The sequence below is a fragment of the Sinocyclocheilus grahami genome, unplaced genomic scaffold (assembly GCF_001515645.1).
Source record: "Sinocyclocheilus grahami isolate Dianchi unplaced genomic scaffold, SAMN03320097.WGS_v1.1 scaffold207.1, whole genome shotgun sequence".
Lineage (NCBI taxonomy): Eukaryota > Metazoa > Chordata > Actinopteri > Cypriniformes > Cyprinidae > Sinocyclocheilus > Sinocyclocheilus grahami.
The window spans coordinates 18442-43030 of record NW_015505386.1 but is presented as its reverse complement, the minus strand read 5'-3'; the positions used below and the strand labels follow the sequence as shown (position 1 = coordinate 43030).

The 24589-nt window shown below is 37.1% G+C and overlaps 1 protein-coding gene across 1 annotated transcript in view; it reads left to right on the top strand.

Annotated features, from left to right (window-relative positions):
* Positions 1–24589, top strand: part of LOC107595664 (NMDA receptor synaptonuclear signaling and neuronal migration factor-like) — a 38945-nt gene that overhangs the window by 6917 nt on the left and 7439 nt on the right. Inside the window, exons 2-14 of the mRNA XM_016286140.1 lie at positions 8140–8198; positions 8423–9238; positions 10893–10959; positions 11214–11219; positions 12281–12349; positions 17019–17071; positions 17442–17531; positions 19718–19845; positions 20208–20291; positions 20730–20763; positions 21826–21896; positions 22854–22933; positions 23027–23129. Of these exons, the coding sequence (XP_016141626.1) occupies positions 8140–8198; positions 8423–9238; positions 10893–10959; positions 11214–11219; positions 12281–12349; positions 17019–17071; positions 17442–17531; positions 19718–19845; positions 20208–20291; positions 20730–20763; positions 21826–21896; positions 22854–22933; positions 23027–23129 (1660 nt within the window). The remainder of the gene's footprint in view (positions 1–8139; positions 8199–8422; positions 9239–10892; positions 10960–11213; positions 11220–12280; positions 12350–17018; positions 17072–17441; positions 17532–19717; positions 19846–20207; positions 20292–20729; positions 20764–21825; positions 21897–22853; positions 22934–23026; positions 23130–24589) is intronic.

Genomic DNA, 24589 nt, shown 5'->3' with positions numbered 1-24589 from the left:
AACATTTTTGCTGCTTAATATTTTTATAAAAACGAACAAAAAATATTGTTTTTTTTAAACAATCTAATTGCCTTTACTGTCACTTTTGATCAATTTAATGCATCATCGCTGAGTAAAAGTATAAATTATTATTATTTTAAGATACCATATTGATTGACCTGTACTATAACTCATGTACTATATTTCAAGTATAGTAAAAATTATTTGATAGTTTTCTGTAAGGACCAGACTGAAATTTAACTATTCTCTAATAACCTTCTCCTATTCTGCACTTCTTTTCACACGGTCCTTGTATGGGAAAAATCTTCAAAATGTCTTATCTTGTGTTCCACAGAACAAAATAACTGCATCCAGATTTGGAACGACATGAGGGTGAGTAAATAATGCAAGAATTTTTGTTTTTGAGTGAACTATTCCTTTTTCGGTAGGTTAGACTTAACTAATCCTATTTTATCCAAATGCTAAAAGAACAAATCCTAGATAATACCTCCCACTATGCTAAATCGCCTGCCTTACAGTTTTAACATCATTCATTATACATCTTTGTGAAGAGACACCACATCTTATATACTTGAATTAGAAGTCAGTCAGAACATGCTGCGTCTCCCCCCTTCACTTCCTGCTCTATTTATTATCTGGTAGCAGAGATTAGACCGTGTCCTGTAATTAGTCGGACCGTTTGAGATAATGCAGATCTCAGGATGACTCTGACACACTGCGATTATGCCTTTGACATTGTTGTCTCTGCTGTTATGCAAGAGAGAGAGAGAGAAAAGGGTCGAGTGAGAGTTGAAGAGAGGGTGCGCTCAGGGCGAAGGAGGGTTCCAGGTGTCATTAAGCCCGGCTCTCAAACCGTGGAAGAGGGAGGAGGGTGACATTTTAATCTGTGGTCTGTGCCGAAGCGCAGGTCCCATATGCTGCACAAACATGCACTACAAGAACATGCCATTAGCCGTGCTGCTGTTTAGCTCAGAATATATCAGAGGAAAATATGTCAGAAGGATCAGAAATGCTTGACTGTGCAGTTGTCCCCGGGCTAATATTAAATTCATGTTATCCACTCACCTTATAATTGTTCTCAAGGACCTGCCTGAATTAAATGCATAAGGATCTCTGGGAAAAAATGCCAGTGAAGTGTCTGCTTGGTGAAGTGTCTAGACAACTAAGTTGACCTAAATCATTTCTTAAAGGAATAGTTCACCCAAAAATTTAAATTTGCTGAAAATGTACCCTCAGGCCATCCAAGATGTAGAAGAGTTTGTTTATTCATCGGAAAAGATTTGGAGAAATTTAGCATTACATCACTTGCTCACCAACGGATACAATGCAGTGAATGGGTGCCGTCATAATGAGAGTCTAAACAGCTGATAAAAACATCACAATAATCCACATCACTCCAGTCCATCAATTAACATCTTGTGAAGTGAAAAGCTGCATGTTTGTTAGATACAAATCCATCATCCAAGGCACTTTAACCTTAAACTGTCACTTCTGGCCAAAATACCAGTCCATAATCTATAATAATACTTCCTCCAGTGAAAAAGTCCATCCTCTATTGTCCTCCCCCATCAAAATCCTCCAGCATATTTGTTTAGAATGATTTGGACTGTTACGCCGTGCTTGATCGGTGCGTATTTCTCTCCTGATTCAGATAAGACGTCTTTTTCACCGGAGAAGGCAATATTATGGATAGAGCACTCATATTTTAGCCGGAAGCCACGGTTTGAAGGTAAAAACATCTTGATGGATTAGTTTCTCACAAACATGCAGCTTTTTACTTTAGAAGATGTTAATTGATGGACTGGAGACGTAAGGATTACTTGGGAATTATAGTGATTTTTTTATCAGCTGTTTGGTCTCTCATTCTGATGGCACCCATTCACTGCAGAAGATCCAATAAAAAAAAAAAACTCCAAATCTGTTCTGATGAAAAAAACAAATTCATCTACATCTTGGATGGCCTGAGGGAGATTACGTTTTTAGCACATTTTTATTTGTGGGTGAACTATCCCTTTAATTATGATACCTGTCTATCTGTTAGTATTCATCTCAATGGAAGTTGCTTGGTTGGAGTGAGTGATTTGAAATCTGCCATATTTGCTCTTGTTCTCAGTTCTAAACAATTGATGTCAAATGCTGTAAATGCCATGTGATTAATTAAAATTACATTTTGTATAAACACAACAGCAGTTGTGTACTGCATTATGACAGTCCTGTGTTTGAGAGTGGCATGGAGTGTGAATTTTCTAGTGTGTGTATGTTTCATGCATGAGTGCCTGCTGTGTGTGTGAATGTGTGTGAGTGCACTGTCATGGATTCGGTCCCCTCCTACTGTGCCCATGCTTTTATGTGCTGCTTCTGTTGAGTAACACTGCTGAAAGCAAAGAGATAGAAAGAGCGCTAAAACATTTGTGGTGAGAAATCTGCTCTAGATGATCCTGTTGTCCCAAACCCCTGTGGTCTGCTTTCTTTTGTGGCATACAGTGAAAGTACTTGGAGTTCGGAGTTGTTTTGGACCCCACTGATTTTCATTTTATGGACGTAATAGGTTTGAAATTACAATACATTGAGCGAGTTACTTGTTTATTCATTCATTCATTCATTTACTGTGGTTTGTTCTAATATATTTTAAAATGTAATTTATTGCTATGATGGCAAAGCTGAATTTTCAGCAGCCATTATTACAGTCTTCAGTTTCACATGATTCTTTAGAAATCAGTCTAATATGCAGTTCAAGTAACATTTCTTATTAATGAATAAAAGTATTAATTCCTTTCAAAAGAAAAGAGAAAGAAACTTAAAAATTTTCTATTTCTATTAACTATTATCATGACTATTAAGCACACACTCCCCAAAAAATACTGTGGTACAAAAAACATAAGACAAAATTATGCTTTATGAGAATCTATAAGGAATTGCCATTTGAGAATGATGATAATTACAGAAACACACACACACACAAAACAACATGCAGATGCATTACGGAAATGTAGAATTTGTGTGTGTGTGTGTTAGCTTTATTGTAAATGGCTTTTAATTGGTTGAGCCACTGGAAATGGCTCTGCTGCTGTATTGAATTTCACCAGTTTCTCGCACTGTATTTAATACACTTTCATGTTTAATGTTCCTCTCAGCTCTCATTTTTTTCATCTACCTTGTTTCTCTGACCTTTTGGAATCACACGATGCATTCCTACACTCCAGCGTCAAAACCCACACATTTACATAGTTTTTCCTCCTATTGCTCACCTTCATCTTTTTCATCCTTTTATTATCTCATCTTCACCTAGTAGCTCCTCTTTTTTTCTCGTTTTTCTTCCTCGCTTTACCCATTACCCATTTTCTTGCCCTCCCTCTCTTTCGGCCCCCTTCCTTCCTTCTTATCTTCCTGCATTTCTTCTGATATTTTATTAATATGATAATTCCCTCAGCTTGGGACGTCTAGCTGATGTTAATCAAATGAGCTAAGAGAAAAGGAAGCAATGTAGAATTTTAGCATACAAGAGCGGATAGAATTTATTTAAAATGTTTATTTTAAATTTAACTTTTATTTGTATTTTTCTTAAAAATTATTAATGTATTTTAATTGAAAAAAAGAGCTTTAATTTTAAAGCTCAGTGGAAAATCCAAGATTCAAATTTCATTCACTACTGCAGAATATCATTAATACTGAAATGTAATAACCGGTGCAAGTGTGTAATTCAAAATGTATAATTTGTGCAATTAAAAATGTATTATATTATCCTGTATTTTTTCTGATATTTCATTAATATGATAATTCTCTTGGGGCATCTAGTTGATTGTAAAATTGTAGTGCTCAAGAACAGATGGATGCTTACCTTAACTTTTATTTAAAATGTATCTTTATTTATTCTTTTTTAATTGTAATGTTAATGTTGTTTTTGTTTAATTTTACAGTTCAGTAAAATAATCCAACATTCAGATTTAATTTATTACTGCATAGTATCGATGATACTATATATTATACAAATTCAATATGTATTCTTTTTCCCAGTATATGTAAAAAATTAATATTTTTAATTTATATTTAAGCATCACACGGTTAGCTTAGCAACATGATAACATCAAATCAGTCAAAATTTTGTGTGTCATTTATGTAGAGGCTTCCAAATCTGTCACTTACATGATAGTTAGGATGCTCCCTAAGTAGTAAGCTTCCTATGTAGGCAGCATGCTTACTGCATTCCCCTGTTCTTCAGGTCAAGTATGTGGCTCTTCGGACTTTAACTCCAATTAACCCTGTTGCATTAGAGGATGCTTGCTACGAAGCGAGCGAGAATGATCTGGTTCAACATGAGCTGTTTTGGCAAAACTGAATAATTTAAAGTGCTGTCACAAGTGTCATGTTGTTGAACGTTACGTCAGGGCGACTGCGAGCCACCAGGGATTCCTGTGGAACGATCCCAGGGTGTGTGACAGCTTCTGTGGAGGAGGTTGCAATATTGAGATCGGAGTGGGTTTTCCGTGCGTGGGGAATGGATGTGATTATGTGTGGGCCATATATTGTGCAGAACAGGTTCATTAGATACATTAAAAGGTATGAAAGCATGTGTTGTTGCATGCAAATATTTGTCTGTGTGGCGAAAACGGGTTCAGGCAGAGCGTATTAAGGACCCATCCATCATGTCTCCTACAAGATTGAATCAGCTTCCCGAAAAGCAATGACTCACCCGGTGATTTACAGTGCCAAAGCCACCGTATGCGGAACAGAATAAGCTGTTGTTCGTTTATTATCAAGGCATCAATATGCACTTACACTCTTAAAAATAAAGGTGCTTCAAAAGGTTCTTCAAGCGATGCCATAGAAGAACCATTTTTGGTTCCACAAAGAACCGTTCAGTCAAAGGTTCTTTAAAGAACCATCTCTTTCTTACCTTTTTCGATTTCTTACCTCGCCACAAAGAACCTTTTGTGAAACAGAAAGGTTCTTCAGATGTTAAAGGTTCTTTATGGAACCATTTAGACAAAAAGGTTCTTCTATGGCATCGTGAAGCATCTTTATTTTTAAGAGTGTATGAAATGGGAACCACCAAAGTGTCTTTGGTTATCTGGCTTAATTATTTATTCAAATCTTTATTGTCTGTTCTGATTGGCTGAATCATTTCCCATAATTCTCAGTCGGTGTTATCGATTGTTACTGATGATATCCCCTCTGGCCTGAACTAATTAGTGTTTCTCTTTCTGTCTCTTTGATTCCTGCTGTTTACAATGGGCCAGTGGTGACAAATATTTCCTGTGGGAAGCATTGTGACGTTCATTTTCTCACTCTCTCCTCTCTTTATAGCCGACTGTGAATTAAGTGTCAAATTAGTGCTTACTTTGGTATGAATGAGGTTTTGAGCATCTCTTGAAGTTATCGAGCAGCTGATCATTTGCATCACTGTTATTCATGAGCCTTTAATTCAAACCAATCAAAGCTGTAATCATGTTCTGATGAAGATCATTTTCTGTAGGCTATATTTGAGAGAAACTCATGTAGATAATAAAGGTACCTTTTTTATATCTAGGTAGTTGACATGCTATACTCATTTGTAACCATATTTATTTATTTTATAGTACTGTAGTTGACACGACCTGCAGCATGACATGATATTTTCTTTTAAAACATTTTTTTAAAATATTATTTGTAAATTCTTGTTTAATTATAGCTGTTGACATGACCTGCAGCATGCCATGCTATACTAATTTTAAACAAGGTTTTTTATATTTTTTATAATTATTTTATTATAGTAGTTGATGTAACCTGCAGTGTGACCTTATGCTAATTTTTAACATTTTTCTTTTTTAAATTATTTTATTTATTTCTTATTTTATTATAGTTGACATGACCTGCAGTGACATGTACTAATTTTAAACAATTTTTATTTTTTAATTATTTAAAAATAATTAATTATTTTTATTTATTTTTTTATTATAGTAGTTGACATGACCTTCAGTGTGACATGCTATACTTGCTTTATTTATATTTTATTTCTTATTTTTTATATAGTGGGTGATATGATATGCAATGACATGGTATACTAATTTTTTTTTATTATTATTATAGTAGTTTACACGACATGACATGCTATTCTCCTTTTACATTTTTATTTTCTTAAAATATTTTTCATTATATATTTTATTATGATTATTGTTATGATTTTAAATTATTTATAATTATTATACATTCACTTTTTTTATTACCGTATAACTGAAAAAAGGTGATTAAAATGGTAAAAGAAATGCTGAAAATCATGTTTATTTTTCTTAATTTCACAGTTTTTATTATATATGTAGTTATTTAATTACTATATATTTATATTTTCACATCCATATTTCTACTTATCTCCATGTCTCTGTTTGTCCCTTTTTCACCCTTCAAATCCATCATTCTCCCACATTCTTCTTATTGGACTGGAAAGATAAAAACGCTACATCTGAATCTGTGGGTGGCTCTGAAATACAAAGCAACCAATTACATTTACACAGCGCGTGTTCCTCTGTTCCTCCTCCTCCTCTCTCTTTCTCCCTTCCTCTCCCCACTCTTGTTTTCCCACCTTTTTTTCTGCCACATGCCCCTTTTTCACAGTCACATGTGTTTCCACATGCCTGCCCCTCATTTCAGCCTTCACACTGCAGAAGCCGAGCCACATTCTCAAGTTTGAGAAGTCCGGCTGTCAAACCTCCCGATGCAGACAACTGCCGCATGCAGAGCATTACTCATATCCCTGTGAAAGCCCTTTATACCCGAGGCTGGTGTCAGCTTAGCAGGTGACATTAAGAGGCTAAGAGTAGTCCGCACTGGGCCTGTCATTTCTCAAATTGAAAAAGAAGTGAGAGAAACTGACAGCTGGATCCGGAATTAGGACATACAAGGAACCATCGTCCATTCTAGTCTATGTCTAGAATGGTTTTCTCGTGTTCATATGTGGGGAAAAATGGTTGTTTAAAGGGGACCATATCATCAGAAGTCTAATTTACTCGATCTTTGGTACATAAAAGAGTTTAATTTGCCGGAACAAAGTGCTGTCATATGTGAAAAGGATATTTACATAGAAGTCTTATAGGCACAGCAACAAATAAACTCTTATTAGTATCAGTGTGAGTGCCTCTCACGGTCACGGGCATTAAAAAAAACTAAATTATGATTGCTTTAGCACACAAAACCTAATTAAAATAATAATTAAATCCAAATAAAATGATAAATATAGTGATATAATGTTTAAATGTATGCAGATGCATACATGTTTTAAAATGCAAGTTTGCGTTGAATGCTCTGAAGTTCTCTTATAAAAGAGACATCATGATGGGCTTAATTCATTAAAACAGGATTTAAGCAATGAAAGGATTGCAGTAAATGTTAAATATGATCAGCTGCTGACAGGGTCATTGGATTATGCAGTTCTGGATTACACTGTGTGATGCTTCTATGGTTTTGTAGCCTGATGACTAAGCTGATTTCAGTAGAAAATGTGTGGAAATCTGCAGAATGGATATCACATGGTGAAATGTGCTAAACGGAGCTGAGAGTACTTTTCTATTACGTGTTTTTTTATTTTTTTTTATTAAAATATTTATTGCAAATGTATATTTTAGCTATGCATTGTCATTAAACAATCAGCCAGTAATGATTTGAACTGATGTTTCCGAAACCTTAAAGGGATAATTCACTGAAAAAATTTAATTATGCCAGAATTCACTCACTCTCATGTGATACACCTCATACATATTTCAGTGCACTTGGAAGTCAATGGACACCAAAACTGTTTGGTTACCAACATTCTACAAAATATCCTTTTTTTTTTGTATTTCAAAAGGTTTGGTGAGTAATGTTGACATTTTTGGGTAAACTATGCCTTTAAGCACTCAAAAGTACTCAAAGCTTAATTTCGAGATTGACAGCATTGAATATAGTGATAATTTGCAGTTCAGTAAGTGAGTCTAACTGCTAATTTGATAAAAAATTTGTCAGACTGATTCAAGCCTGTAATGCTTTGTGAGTCTTTTTGAACAATGCATTAATAGAACCAAGTCATTTGCTTGTGACTTCACAGCATGTCGTGCCTAACACTATCCTTCATCCGTGACTGAATTTACAGTGTGGGCCTGCCAATGACAAATATGTGTGTGTTTTTTGCAGAGCAGCTCGTGCATTCGGAGAGTACCTTCACACCCATCCTGAGAACCACAACGGATCAGGTCAGTTATCTCCAATCCTCTTTCTTTCCGCTCTTCTTTTTCCAGTCCACTCAGAGCCTGTGATGTTCTCAGACTCCAGGCGCGTTCATGTTTCATGAGGAACTGTGCCACTTCTTAATGTAGCGTGTGTTACCCCATCTGTCTTTTTCTCTGTGCATCTCTTGCTGTTTCTCACTTGTCCCTCTCTCTTTCTCTTGGCATCTGTCCTAATGTTTGATTTGAAGATCACTTACTGTCTGACACCCTCGTTGGCCACGACTCTGACTCCCCAGACAGCCTGTGCACTCAGAACAACAACTTCCACAGCTGCACCCTCCAGGGCTCCGCCGTCGGCGCCGATCCCAGCTTGATCAACCCCGCCCTGGGCCTTGTGGAACCGCCGCCTCCGACAACTTCCTCCAAGAGCCGGCTGTCCCTAGAGCGTAGCTTTTCGGCAGAGGAGGACCAGCTGAAGTGTGTGGAGTGTGCCCTGCAGCCTGCTCAGGTCTACACCATCACTGGAGAGAGCGGCATGCTGGGAACCAGCCGGGGAAGCAAGGAGAACCTGGAGCTCGAGGTCTTGAAAGGGACGCAGGAGGCATGTCAGCCCTCTACGTCCTCCAACTCATCTTCTCCGACCCAACACCACCACCGCCACCATGGAAGTGGAAGTGGAAGTGGATCCGGAAACCATCATCACAGCAACCACCATCATGGCAACCACCATCACAGCAACACCAGCGGAGGTGGAAGCAGTGGAACTAGTGGATCAAACCCCCACCAGCACATCTCTGGCACGGGAACGTCACACCATCACCACGGGGAGCCCCATCACCAACACCACCTTTCCCAGCCGCTGCAGAGCTCTGTCAGCGCGCACAACATCCGTGGCTGGGGGGAGGGAAAGGAATGCGGCCTGGCATGCGAGGCCTGTGCCGGGGCTCCCTCGCGCAGCCAGGGCTCCCTGGACCTGGAAAGCAGCACCCGAGAGGCAGGCAAGCAGCGCCGGCCACCACTAGAGCGGATGTGCAGTGTGGACCGCATGACTGGGCTGGAGCGAGGTGAGAGGGGGAGAGCGACAGAGGAGATAAAGAGAGAGAGAGGCTCTGGCCGAGGGGAAGGGGTGGGGTTCAGCCAACAACAGGGGCGTCGATGTGTTCGATGTGCCGTGGTCTGTATTTTTTCCGCTCTCCTGTGTCTCTCTCCTCTCTCCTGTGTGTCTCTTTTGTGCTCTCTCCCTCTGTGGAGTGGACCATGTGTGTATGTTGTTGCTGGTGGATCTTCACACAGTGGCCCCAGAAAGTATTTGAATGCTTAGACTACACTTAATGGAATGTTTCAGGTTCAAAAGTAAAGCTCAATCAACAGCATTTGGGCATTTTTCTTTAAAAACAAGCAGAAATTGTGGTTATAGTGAGGCACTTGCTGATAGTAAATTGAGCCCTGAAATGCATATGGCAGACACTTCTTTCCCAATTGCATCCAATATCTATTGCATTTAAGGTATACATTTGTGTCAGTTCATGCATACCTTGGGAATCAAACCCATGCTTTACTGTTTGAGCAACAGGAATAAAAAAATGCTTTTATTTTAGCCAATAGTGTTGTACAGCAATGATACTTCAATATTATACATGTTACCATGATACAAGTCAGACTATTTAGTTCAAGCATTCATTGGGAATCGAACCCATGACCTTGGCGTTGCCATTCTCTATTGTTTGAGCCACAGGAATAAAATGCTTTTAGTTTAGTCACACGTACAGTACAGCCATGGCACTTCAATATTATTCATTAGACTGGTGTGATGGAATCATTTCCTGACTTTGAGATCACGCGAACCAGGTAGTTTTCCAGTTGTCTAGAATCAGCAGATAGACATAAACGTCTCTTTCTTGTTTGCATGCATTCACAAGGTCTGACAATTGAAAATCAGATAGAAACAAAGTCATCTGCTATACCTTCATCTGACAACATGTCTCTGTTGATGTACTGGCAACAACCCACAGATACCCAGATGCGTCTTTGATGAATAACGAGAAGTTCATTTGTCTAGAATACTAGACTCTCAAATAATGCACATTTTTACAGATTAAAAAAGGCGCTTCACATTTCATTAGCAGTATTGACTTCTATTATATGTGCTTCGTTTTACCATGTTTTTTGCTTTCTTTAAAACAACAACAAAAGGAAAAATTAAGGGATGAGCCAACATGATTTTCTGTAGTAATCGACTTTAAACAAATACTTGCAATTGAGCTTAACTTGTTTTGAACCCAAACATTCATTTAAAAATATAGATGTGTCATTAGATGATAGATGATCAACCAAGTGCCATTTATTTTTATTAAAATTGCACAAGGTCACTTTTCATGCTATACATTTGTTAATACAATATGTGTGTTGGTATGTATGTATGTGTGTGTGTATGTATGTATGTATATAGGCCTATGTATATATGTGTATTATTATTATATAGTTAAAAGTAATTACAAAGATTGCTAAGAATAGTAAATCTAGCATCATTGGAGTGCTGTTTTGGTTTGATATCGTGTTGTCTATTGCAATGAAACTCCTGCATTTTTTAGTGTTGCTAACGTGTCTAAGTACTTTTTGGGGCCACTGTATATGTTTGTTCAGTTTTATGCAATTCATATATTCAGATACATCATTTCAACTGTACTAATGTGGTCTCTCATGCCTGTTTCTAACCAGAAGATAACAGTTGGTTCCCTAAAGATAACATGTTCAGCTTTCAGACTGCTACAACGACCATGCAGGCGTGAGTACTCACTTCATCTCTCACACACACACACACACACACACTGAAGTTAGACGCCTATATTGACCTCAAGTACAGATGGAACAACAGGAGTCTCACCACTAACACACATTCATTTAGTGACATTTACTGTCAAACTGACTCAGCTGACAAGTACACGCTGACCACACACTTTCTTCAAACATGGCTGTTATCTAAGCTTTCTGTCTGTCTTTTTCTCTCCATTTTGTCTGCCTCACCTCTCCGCTCTACAGGATTTCGTGAGTATCCTTTTTGTACCCTTTAAATGTCTCAAAATGAGTGTGTGATGTCAAACCCTAGCTTCCCCAGCACAGCCTACCCTGCCATCCCTCCAGTCCCACAAATGTAGCCCTATTTACAATATTTGATGGTGTCTGAAACAAATGAGAAGCAGTGAAGTAGAAAAAAATAATTTACTACAAGCACAAACATTCCTATCCGGAAGGAATTCGATTTCTCAAAGGATCTCTGAGGTAATTTGCTCTGTAATTTTTTTCGTAATTGCTTCGTAATTTGAGATTGTGAGGAAGAACACACCTGTCTTTTTGGATCTTCTCCGAGTAACTAGTCCCATTCAAACAGTGCTTGTGTGTACGAACCGAGGAAAACGCCGTTTCACCGCTGTCAAGTTGATGAAACTGAAGTAAAATGATTTTACCTTGATGTATAAATGAATCCGAATGCGCTTGGTTTGAAAACCTGAGGGAAAGACTGATGATGTTGCTTTAGTGGTGCGAAATGCAGCAAAGCATTTTGATTCAAGAAATGGCTTAGAAACTCATTTGATAGGCTGGTCTGAATAATTCTGATTACCTCAGCCAGAGACACAGATGTAGTTGTCTTGGATGGTTTAGAAATGCTGACAGATGCTGATGCCGATTTTTTGAGTTGAGTTGTTTATCTAGAAATGTTAAGTGTCCCTTGAGATAATTTCATATGGTTTTGAGCATGTTGAATTGCAGGTGTGTATCTGCAGTGTCTTTTTTTATTTACTACTTTTATTTATTTGTAAGGAGAAATCGAGTCTCTGGGTGTGTAAAAAATATCAATCTGTAGGTGACACTGTTGGTTATGCTATCAGGAAGGTCAAGATATGACCAGTGTGTGGTGGCATAAGTGCCGTTCATTCGATCCAATCCGAGGCTCTGCTCGTTGGCTGAACCTTTATTTACCCAGAAGAAGCTCCTCCTGCCTAACCCCAGCCTAACATTGCCCCTTCATGAGCATGGCTCTAACCTCTAACCACACTTCGGTGAGCCCTCACCCTCGCTGGCATTAAAGTTGTGTCACCTCCTGCCAGGGTTTTCCGGAGTCTAGCAGAGAGAAAGAGGAGAAAAAACAAGGTGGAGTCAGCTGCCATCATCCAGAGGTACTTTGTTGCAGGCCTGTCATTTATCGCTGCTTTTATTCCTGTAAAATATAGAGGAAGAGCTTTAGCAGTACAGCCCTATCTATCTATCTATCTATTGTTACCTCTATACCTGTCGTTCTATCTAAAGCTGAGATATGTATCCATATCAATATAGATATTTTGTCTGAGGACTTGGCGCGTTCATTATTCTTAGATATGAACCACCCTAAGCAGTTTAGCCCCCAATTTGCTGTGTGGTTGGGCTGAGATTAAAGAGTCAGATTCAATGCCCTACCTCCATGGTTACAACACACCTTGAAATTGGTTTTTGCTTTTTGCACAGCCTCAAACCAACTTTCTTACTGTTGTGTAATCAAGGTGTGACTGAACTATGCAAGTTGAGAGGAAAATTGCAATTGTTTGCAACCTCAGAAATAGGATTTTTTTTAAAGAGGAAAAATAATCCAACCTATGTCAACACAACAGGAGTGCAAGAGAAATTCTAGACATTCCCAATGCTAAATAATGTCAGCGATGTTCAGAGTAATAAACATTAAAATGCATATAAATAAATAAGATGCTTTTTAAATTACACCATAGTGCAGCCTTTGCTAGCTGGTCATATTGTATTATAGCGGTAATACTAATTTAGCTAGTAAAATATGCATGTTAAAATGCAAATACATTTCAAAAAATAAAATTTGGGAGTGATAATTGATGTTTGAGTTATATGAAATAATAATAAAAAATGTAGTTTTTGTAGTAATTTTGCTTTACATTTTGAACGACACCATAGTGCAGCTTCTCCCAACTAGTTATATCAGCAGTTGAGTGAATCAGTCTGTGGTAATCATAATTTGGCAAGTGTCCTGCTTTTCAAAAAATCGGTTTTGACTACTGGATGAGCATTACATCACCTAATTAATATTCATGAGTCAATGCTGATAAGATTTATAATCCCATCCTCACATACATTTGATCATTTCTAAGCCTCTGATTTACTCACCAGAACAGGAAAAAAAGAAAAGGGGTAGCGTACACTGTATGATAGTTTGGATATAAGCATATTGATCTGATCTTTTCGAATATTCTTCATATAATCAATAATGTTGTTTTTTGCTTAGCTTTTGGTTTTTAGCCAGTATATTTCATTCAGAGTTCTCTCTAAGGATCAGGGCTAATTGAAACAGGACCAGATGGTCACAGTAGCAGTAGATGATTCAGGAGTGTATTGTTGGACAGGGGTGGTGTGATACGTCGCTGGAAAGTCAACCTTGTGAGACAAATGATACACTGCAATCATACATTCAGGACGAGAATGGGAAGGACAGAGATATAATGAAAGCGAGAGAGATGAAAGGAGGAGAGTGAGAATCTGAATGAGAGGAAGAAAAGGCAAGCTGGCAATTACGTAATCAGAGTTGCTGCTGTGGGTGGGGACAATTGGGAGCCGGAGAGGTCATATTAGACAGGAGTCTGGAGCATCCAGCCAGATGTCTCCCACAATGCACAGCTGCTGCACGGGAAAGACAATGTGGTATGGAAAAACACCTGAGTAATTGCTGAAAGCTGAGGTGACTTGAAGTAAAACATACAGTAGTTTGACAGTTCACTTGAAATAAAAATTGGTCATCATTTACTCGTCCCCATGTCGTTGCAAACCCATATGACACTTTGATCACACTTTATTTTAAGGTCCAATTCTCGCTATTAACAAACCATTAACTATGACTTTTGCCTCAAACTCCTAATTTGCTGCTTATTAATAGTTAGTAAGGTAGTTGTTAAAGGGTTAGTTCACCCAAAAATGAAAATTCTGTCATTAATTACTCGCCCTCATGTCGTTCCAAACCCATAAGACCTCCGTTCATCTTCGGAACACAAATTAAGATATTTTTGATGCATCCCATGAGCTCCCTGACCCTGCCATAGACAGCAAGGATCTTAACACGATCAAGGTCCACAAACGTAGCAAGGACATCGGTAAAATAATCAATGTGACATCAGTGGTTCAACCGTAATTTTACGAAGCTACGAGAATACTTTTTGTGTGCAAAAGAAAAACAAAACAAAAACGACTTTATTCAACAATTCGTTGTCTCATTTTAACACGATCAAGGTCCACAAACGTAGCAAGGACATCGGTAAAATAATCAATGTGACATCAGTGGTTCAACTGTAATTTTACGAAGCTTTTTGTGTGCAAAAGAAAAACAAAACAAAAACGACTTTATTCAACAATTCGTTGTCTCATTTTGTATCCACTGAATGTAAACCGCGTATGCTGTTCTGTGTCAGCTGCGTCCCAAATGATGCACTACACTATGCACTTATACACTATGTACTTATGCACTATGTACTCAACCATGAAGAGTATGAATTATATAAGGTTATTCTGTCATTCATAAGCGGAGTCTGATTGCCCCTCCCCCTTCTGTACGTAGTTAAAGCTGCGACAGTTGAGTGCATGAAGTGTCCAACATTCCACACTTTGTTTTTTTGGTTATTTAAGTGCATCATTCGGGTATTTAAAGTGCACTTTTTTGAGGGAATTTTCAGTGTAAATGCACTACTCGCACTCTTTATACTACAAAATGTCATAGAATAGTGCATGAGTACGTGATTTGGGACATACCTGTTGTTTTTGTTCAGATCAAAGCACAGACAACATAGAAAACGTATCCGCGTGGCTTAATTCAGGCATTTTGCTGACTTTTGTTGATTTCAGTTGTTTTAAAACATACCAAAGATCCACTTTATATGGCACGTTTTGGTGCTTTTTGTCATTTTTTTTGGAGTGTGATCATTCCAGCCCCCATTCACTTTCAGTTTCTTCAAGCAGAAGAGCACCCAGGATAAAAATAACATAATAAATAAGAAATGTATTATAAATTAATAAATATTTATTTATTTTATACTAAATCTTACTATTTCTTTAAATAGTAAAATATTGTCTTCAACATGAGGATGAAGAAAATATGACAGAATTTTAATTTTTGATTAAATATTCCTTTAAAAAAAGGAAAGGGGCATGATTGAGGGAATAGAATTATTTAACAGCGTGAGAGAGGTGGTGATGAAATTAAAGAGCTAATAGAGGAACAGAGATTGCAGACATGGGACAGAGAGAGTGAGAGAATGAAAAGAGAGACAATGGAGAAAAAAGCCTCTGACTCATCCTCAGCTGCGGGGGCAAGGGAGGTTTCTCTCTCTCTCTCTCTCTCTAATGCATGTGGGTGTAAATAAGCCAAAAGACGGACAGAAAAGGGAGATTTCTCCATATCTCCCTCCTCTCACAGGTGGGCACAGCTCTGTCACATGTGTAAACAAAGCACTTTTTCTATCTTCCTCCCATGTTTCTTCCTGTCTCATTACTTCCCTTCCAATTAGTCATGATGTACAGTGTAATTGTCACAAAACAGGACACTTGTTGGAGAAAAGCACTGAAACGGACTCAATCAAATTCTGAAATAAAATTTTCATAATACAATACACTGGCTAATGAGGATATTCTTCCCCAGTGCGCTAACCATGTGCAGCACTGCAGTCCTGCCAAGAGTGTTGTTTTGGTTTAAACCAAGGCCCAAAATGTAGACTAGTATATAAATACAAATGCCTTCTGTGCTGCAAAGCTATGAATGTTTTGCCCACTAGGTCTAAGTACCAGTCATGTGACTGAAAACGATTAATACCTGAAAAAAGCTAGTTAGCTGTTAGCATTTCCATTGGCATTTTGCCAACATTTAGTAATATACTAGCACAGGGGTGGCAAACGTCAGTCCTGGAGAGCCGCAGCCCTGCAGAGTTTTGCTTCAACCCTAATCAAACACACATGAACAATCTAATCAAGGTCTGAAGGGTTACTAGAAAGCTACAGGCAGCTGAGTTTTAATTAGGGTTGGAGCTGAACTCTGCAGGGCTGCGGCTCTCCAGGACCGGAGTTCGCCACCGCTGTACTAGCATATTGCTAGCCTCAAAGCTAACACACATGAACTAAATGCCTCAAAGCTCAAATCTGGATTTCATAGGTTCTTTCATGGCACAGATAAGGTAACTATTTACCACAGTAACACAAGAACACGTTGTATGTACAACAGGACCGCATGCTTGTAATGTATTAGCATAGCATCAACATTTGCGTACTTGCGTAGAGTATGTTTCTGACCTAAGAACTCCACTGTCTTCTAATTTGCTGTTATTTCTGCTGTCACCTTTGTCCACCCCTTACTAGTGTTTCAGCTTTTATAATTAAGTGTACAGTTGTCATGGATATGCGTAGGGTAGTTGGAGGTGTGGGACTAACTCTACTGCAGTGGCATTTTTCTCTGTCTGCTTTCTCAGTCAGCTGGAGAAAAGCCAAATGGCTCAAAGAAAGTACACACTTGCTGGTTCAATACTGCACATGAGTGCACACAAGCAAGGACGTCTGCTGGTCTCTCTGACGGCCTACGTGGTGCAAATATTTAGTGATGTACTACCATAAATAATTGTTTATGGGTTTCATATGGCCTTCAAAATATGTTTGCGCTGTTGAATAACCAAGGGAAATCTCTTTGCGTTCCCAAGCGCAGATAAGAGACAAGGGTTTTTGGTGTAGTGTCACAGACATGCAGATATTGATGACCTGATTTACCTTTCTTTCCTTCCACTCTCTTTTTTCTTTCACTCCATTTCTACTAATGTCTAGGAATTTCCGGAAGCATTTAAGAATGGTGGGCAGCAGAAGAATGAAAGCACAAAGTGAGTCTATGTGTGAGTGTACAGTACGAATGATTGCACAGCTCCATTTGTGAGTTTTGTGTGTTTTTGTTTGTACATGTGATGCACGTGCCGTAGATTAGCATGTGTATGTTTGCATGTTTGTATGAAAGATGATTGACAGTTTTGCGTCATTGTGACCTATAAACCAGCGACAGAGGACGAGTGTTTGTCCATTTTGGTTCTATTTGTTTTTCAAGTGTAGCATAGAAACAAATGGACATTGAAGCGTATGAGAAATGTGTGTGTAGTTGTTGTTGGTGTGGTTGAGTGTATGTGATGCAGCCCACAGTCTGTGAGGATCATGGGGCGTCGCGTGTGTGTGCGTGTGACCATCTCTCCACTTCACTAGCATTTGCAGAGCGCAGGGCGAAGAGTTTCAACCGATCCTGGAGCGATCCGACCCCAGTCAAACAAGACTCCCTAAACGACTCAAAAGACAGTGAGTCCATCTGTACACACACGCTTATACATGCCACTTTGACACACTTAACATATCAAGATCACAGCATAAAATGATTGACAGCACTAGTTATTACTTATTTACACTGCTGTTCAAAGGTTTATAGTCAGTGCTTTTTAAAATGTTTTTGAAAGATGTCTAATGCTCACCAAGGCTGCATTTATGTGATCAAAATTCAGTTAAAACAGTAATATTGTGAAATACTATTACAGTTTAAAATAAGTATGTATTCTATTTTATTCTATTCTATTCCTGTGGTGGCAAACCAAAAAATCATTACTTCAGTCTGTAGTGCCACATGATAATTCAGAAATCAGAAAAAATTCTTCTTATAATACATTTCTAAAGCGGTTGTGCTGCTTAATATTTTTGTAGATTTTTTTTCTTTTTTCAGGATTATTAATAGAAAGTAAAAAAAAAAGTGAAATATAATGTTTGGTTACAAATGCAATAGTCTTTACTGACACTTTTGATCAATTTCATGCATTCTTGCTGAATAAAAGTATTATTTCTTTAAAACAAAAAATCATACAGACCCCAAACTTTTGAACATTAGTGTATATAAAATCATTACATTACGACCGGAAGCCTTCTTGCAGACCACTTATATATCCCACACATACACAGTCTGGCAGTGACGTTCCTCCTCTGCTCTTGAAGCTGATCCTGTTTGTCTGTCTTCCTCTGAGCGTGGTTCTGTCCCGAATATGTGCTCCTCTCTTTCTCTCTCTGTGAGTATCTGTCCTGCCTGGAGCGTCTGGACTCTGGAGACGTATGTGTGTGTGTGTGTGTGTGTGTGTGTGTGTGTGTGTGTGTGTGTGTGTGTGTGTGTGTGAGTGCGCTGTCTATATGACTCTCTCTGTGAGTATCTGTCCTGCCTGGAGCGTCTGGACTCTGGAGACGTATGTGTGTGTGTGTGTGTGTGTGTGTGTGTGTGTGTGTGTGTGTAAGTGTGCACACTGTAGAATTCTGTGTCAGCATGTTAACTCTGTGTGTAGTTTGTCTTTAGACTTATTTTTGTCATCATGTTTGTTTTTGCCACCTGTGTCTTCAGGGAGCCTTAAGAATGATTGTGAACATTTGACTTACAGTTGTAATATTTGTATGTTGGCTTTTCTCTGTCTGTTTTCTATCTCTATAGCTGCCTGGTTTTTCTCTCCTCTTTACTTTCTCTTATACAACCACTACTACAGTCCAACTCTAGTTAGGTGTACTGCTGTATATTTAAACGCACTGCAGTCAAACAAGTGTGAAGAGAAATTCTCAGCAAATTAAAGCTCCATTTTAGCCGTTAAAAGGATGGTTCACCTAAAAATGAAAATGCTCCAGATGTCATCATTTTGTCACCCTCATGTCATTCCAAACCCACAATCTGTTATTTTTAGTGGAAAATGAAGAAATAGATTTTCCATACATGAAAAGTTCATCACAGCTGTCCAAAAATAACTTTCAGATCCTTTTCATTAAAATTTTGATTAATTCACAAAGTGTTATTTTAATATTATTTATATATACTTATAAACTGTTATAGTATTTAATAATATTTTTTTTCTAAACTTAGTTTTGCCAACTTATTTCATTTGCCAAGGCAACATTTCAAATTTTCTTTTATGGGTTTTTTAACCTAAAATGTATGTTTTATTTTATTGGGAAATAAATTGAATAATTAGTTTTTAGTTAACAGTAATAACACTACAGGGCGTATTGTGGAATTCCAGGCAACACTGAATGTTCATAAAGTCATATTAACTACTTTTATAATGCTTTTTGTTCTGTTTCGACATTTTCAGTACCTTGACAGTTGTGGTCAATATTAACCATCCTTCTCTGGGATTTCCTTAAAAAAATCTCTTCATGTTCCACATAAGATATAACAGCATAAAGGTTTGGAATAACATTTTTTGGTGAACTTTTCCTGTTATCAGTTTATGACTCCTAACTTGGAAGCAAAACAGCTCAATTACTGCAGTCCATGTAAACAAATTCACTGTCAATCTGTCTTATCTTTGTTCCTTTTTCTCTCTGTCTGAGCCTTTCTCTTTCTCCATCCACTCTTTCCTCTTCTCCTTCCTCGCTTGTCTCTTTGTTCCTTTTTTCTCTTTGTCTTCCTTCTGCTTTCTCTGTGTCCATCATTAAACTCTCTGCTGTGTTGTGTGATGCCACAGGTGGGGATCTGCAGACGACCTGCGGTACTCCAGAGGAGGGCGGATGTGAAGACATGGACTGGGAGGAGGAGAGAGAGATGGAGAGACTGGCGTGTGAGGGGGATGATTTCATCCCTCCTAAAATTATGGTATGCAATTTAATTAAATTAAAAAATATTTTGTTTCCAGTTTTTTCCGCAATTCAGGTTTAGATTTTTTCTTTTGAATTTTTAAGTAATTTTGCTTCACATAGCTATATTGTAAATATAATATTAATGTAATGTATTATATTTTATTTTAATGTAATTTACTTGATTAACTTAAATTTCTTGGTGACCATTTTTATGTTACTTAAGTAATTTTATTTGACTTAATTACATAAAATGTACACTGTTAATTTATTCTATTTTATTTTTTTTTACATAATTTAAATAAATGTTGAGTCATTTTCAGAATATTACTGTAATTTATTTCATTTAATTAAAACTTTTGTCACTTTTGTATCCTTTAGCTGATCTCATCTAAAGTTCCTAAAGCAGAATATGTTCCCAACATCATTCGAAGGGGTGATCCATCTATTATACCTATTCTCTATGTAAGTCAAGCCAGTCTTCACTCTACATCACATAGGAATACATTACACATCATCCAGATGTCCATTTTGACCATTTACAATAAAACAAATGAGTAGTTAATGAATTTTCACTGAAAAGATATTTGAAACACAAAGCTAATGTTTGCTTTGTCCTGTGCAGTAGAACCAAATGCACTCTATAGGATGTGATACAAGAGGACACATCACAAAATACTGTCCAGAGGTTTAAACAGACAAGTGATGACCAAACTGATAGCAAACATAATAGTAAATGACAACACGTCCTCAACAGCACAAAGAAACGCAGAAGCCAGTAATGTTATCTGGAGTGTGAATTAGAGATTATAGACATTAAGCATGATACAAAGAACAGTTTCCCTTCAGAATTGGTCTAATCTGTGTGTTTATATTGATTGTTTTCATTATTTTTATCTCCAGGATCATGAGCATGCCACGTTTGATGATATTTTGGGTATGTAGCTTTGTGTGTGTGCTGTTTGTTGCTGTGTGTTTGCTGGCTGTGTGCTTTTTTGTGTGTGTGTTTGAGCATTTTACCCCTTGCCTGGTTATTTCATTGTGGAACGACGGTGGGCTTTGTATTGATTTTTGCACCAGCCAGCATGAGAAACACAAAAACAATTGGATTCCTGATAAATGACACTGGATCAGAGAAGTGCCTATATTTTCTAGTGACTGTTTTACAAAAGTGACTCTATAAAATCTGTGGTGATCAAGATTTATTCAATGTGTTTTGGAGTCAAACAGAATCAGAAATTCATAAATTAAAATGTTTTTCTTCCTTTTAAATGTCAGTGGGCAGTTATGCTAATTATAATGTTGATTGTTTGTTCATTTGTTTGTCCATATAACAAGCAACAAAATGATGATAGCCATCAAAATGAGCTCATTATTAACAACAACAAAAAAAAAATTATATTTAGGATTGAAAGGGCTTGATATATTTGCATCCAAATCAATAAAACAATAATGCAAGAAAATGGTGGTTACATGAGATTTGGAAATTCAGTCCTGAATAAGTCTGTTATGTATTGAATAATATTGTTATATATTAAATAATCCTTTAAAACCGTGATTATAGACTCTTACATGTAAAGTTAGGTTAGGATAATAGGCAAAATCTAGATTTTGATCTAAAATTATGAAAGGGCTTGAAATAATATATAGAAATAATGCATAATATCATCCCATATATAACTATTATAATATTATATAATAAAGGGTAACATTGGGAATAAAGTTTAAAAAAAAAAAAGGAACATTGCAAGAAAATTGTGGTTACGTTATCTTATTTTTGACATCTAAAATGTTATATTCTGAATAAGCTGATAGAACTGTGATTATAGACTCTTATATGCAAAGTAAAATTAGTCTAATATGCAAAAGGTTTTGCTTGCCTTGGCTTTTCCCCAATATTTTAAAGGCTGTAGACTGTCAACTTATGTATATTCACTGTAAGATCGTGCATGTATATGCACTCAGTGTGACTACAGCAGTGTGTTTGTTTTGTGTGCAGAGGAGATTGAGAAGAGATTGACAGCCTACAGGAGGGGCAGTAAGATCTGGCGCATGATGATCTTCTGTCAGGTGAGAAAAAACAAAGCCAACAAACAAACAAACAAAATTACAAGAAATGAGACTGTAAGTGCACCAGAGTGAATCAGCAGTGTCTGTGGGAATAATACAGTACTCACTGCTGTCTCAGTTTGATGTTGCGTAATGGTTGTGTGTTCAGATGGACAGGATTTCACAGGTCTGTCTCTCTCAGTTCAGAGGGCAATACTACTGGTCTTCTGTTTCTTTGAGTTTGATGTTATGTAAGGTTTCAAATGTGTAATTTTCAAAGGGCTTGAAATAATATATAGAAATAATGCATAATATCATCCCATATATAACTATTATAATATTATATAATAAAGGGTAACATTGGGAATAAAGTTTAAAAAAAAAAAAGGAACATTGCAAGAAAATTGTGGTTACGTTATCTTATTTTTGACATCTAAAATGTTATATTCTGAATAAGCTGATAGAACTGTGATTATAGACTCTTATATGCAAAGTAAAATTAGTCTAATATGCAAAAGGTTTTGCTTGCCTTGGCTTTTCCCCAATATTTTAAAGGCTGTAGACTGTCAACTTATGTATATTCACTGTAAGATCGTGCATGTATATGCACTCAGTGTGACTACAGCAGTGTGTTTGTTTTGTGTGCAGAGGAGATTGAGAAGAGATTGACAGCCTACAGGAGGGGCAGTAAGATCTGGCGCATGATGATCTTCTGTCAGGTGAGAAAAAACAAAGCCAACAAACAAACAAAATGACAAGAAATGAGACTGTAAGTGCACCAGAGTGAATCAGCAGTGTCTGTGGGAATAATACAGTACTCACTGCTGTCTCAGTTTGATGTTGCGTAATGGTTGTGTGTTCAGATGGACAGGATTTCACAGGTCTGTCTCTCTCAGTTCAGAGGGCAATACTACTGGTCTTCTGTTTCTTTGAGTTTGATGTTATGTAAGGTTTCAAATGTGTAATTTTCTGTTTCAGGGTGGCCCGGGGCACCTGTACCTTCTGAAGAATAAAGTGGCCACTTTTGCCAAGGTCGAGAAAGAGGAAGACATGAGCCAGTGAGTGAGATCCGTAGAAAAGTTTTGTTTTGATATTCCTTTAGTGACTGTTATCTGAGCGATTTCGCTCATGTGTTTGTGGTGTACATGCAGGTTTTGGAAACGTCTGAGCCGGTTTATGAGTAAAGTAAATCCGGAGCCCAACCTGATCCACATCATGGGTTGTTATGTACTGGGCAATCCTAATGGAGAGAAGGTATGTCACGTTCTGAAGCAGCAAGTCTGCAGTATTTACGTAATGCTTGTACCTTGAGTTTCTGCATTATATTTAGAAATGGTCCCTCTGGGGCCTGCCGTGGCCATGTTCAGCTCTCATCTCTTTAGACACAGACATGCACCAACTCCATCTCTCCATTTTTCTATATAACACCTCTCTGTCTGTCACCATTATGCCTGACAGCATTTCCCCCCTGGTTATTTAACTTAAAAGAACCCTTTCATGTCCAGTACTCAATCTTTAATAGATATAGAGCTGTGTTTGTGCATCAGCACTCTGTAACTGTCTATTCATTGCAATTTGTGAAAGTGTTCTTATTTTTTCCTGTTAAGTACACTTTCTGGAAATACTTCATATTGTCTTCTTTAATGTAATGAATAAACCCAACTTTGACTCTGACTTTGGCGATTGTTCAAAAGTTTGTCAAAAATGACAGTAAAGACTTTTTAATAATATTGCAAAAGATTTTCGATTTCAAATCAAATAATCCTGAAAAAAATATCCGTTTCCACAAAAAATATTCAGTAGCAAAACAGTTTTCAGCATTGATAATATTCAGGGTAATAATAAAACCATTACAAAACTGTTACTTAAAATGAATGTTAACTTAAAATAAATTCATTTCAGCTAGTTGCCAATGCATATTTTCACATTTTCTTTTAGTTTATCTTGAAGCTTACCTACTAAAATAACTGAAATAAAAATTAAACACAACAAAATGACTAAAAAATAAAAATATTATTAAAAACTATAGTAGAATATCAACAATACTAAAATAGATAATCATTAGAACTGTTTTTGAGCACCAAATGAATATATTACAATTATTTATTTTAGTACTTATATATATTCTTTTAGTTTAAGTACTAAATTAAATAAAACTGAAATAAAAATGAATAAGAACTGTGTAAACTAATAAAAATGACAAAAACACAGCAAAATGACAATCTTTACCAGAAATATACATTTAAATAAAAATATGAACATAAAAACTATGTAGTATGGCATATATAGTATATTTAAAGCACTAATACTAAAATAATACTTAAAAAAAAAAAAATTATTGAGCACTATGATTGCTAATGATTTCTGAAGGATCATGTGACACTGAAGACTGGAGTAATGATGCTGAAAATTCAGCTTTGCATCACAGGAATAATAGAAAATAGAAACAATTCCAGTGTTTCCCCTGCCATTATTTTAGGGGGGGTTTCTCTATAGCGCCAGATCACAACAGAAGTCATTTAAAGTTACCTTTCCGGTAGAACAGGTCTATACTTTGTCCTTTTATTAAACAAACTAAATAGCCGTATGTTATTTATCTTATTTACACGACGGCATGTCATTTCGGTCTCTATGTTATGTTCCGCCTCGATGCATGTGCGCACACACACACACACACACACACACACACACACACACACACACACACACACACA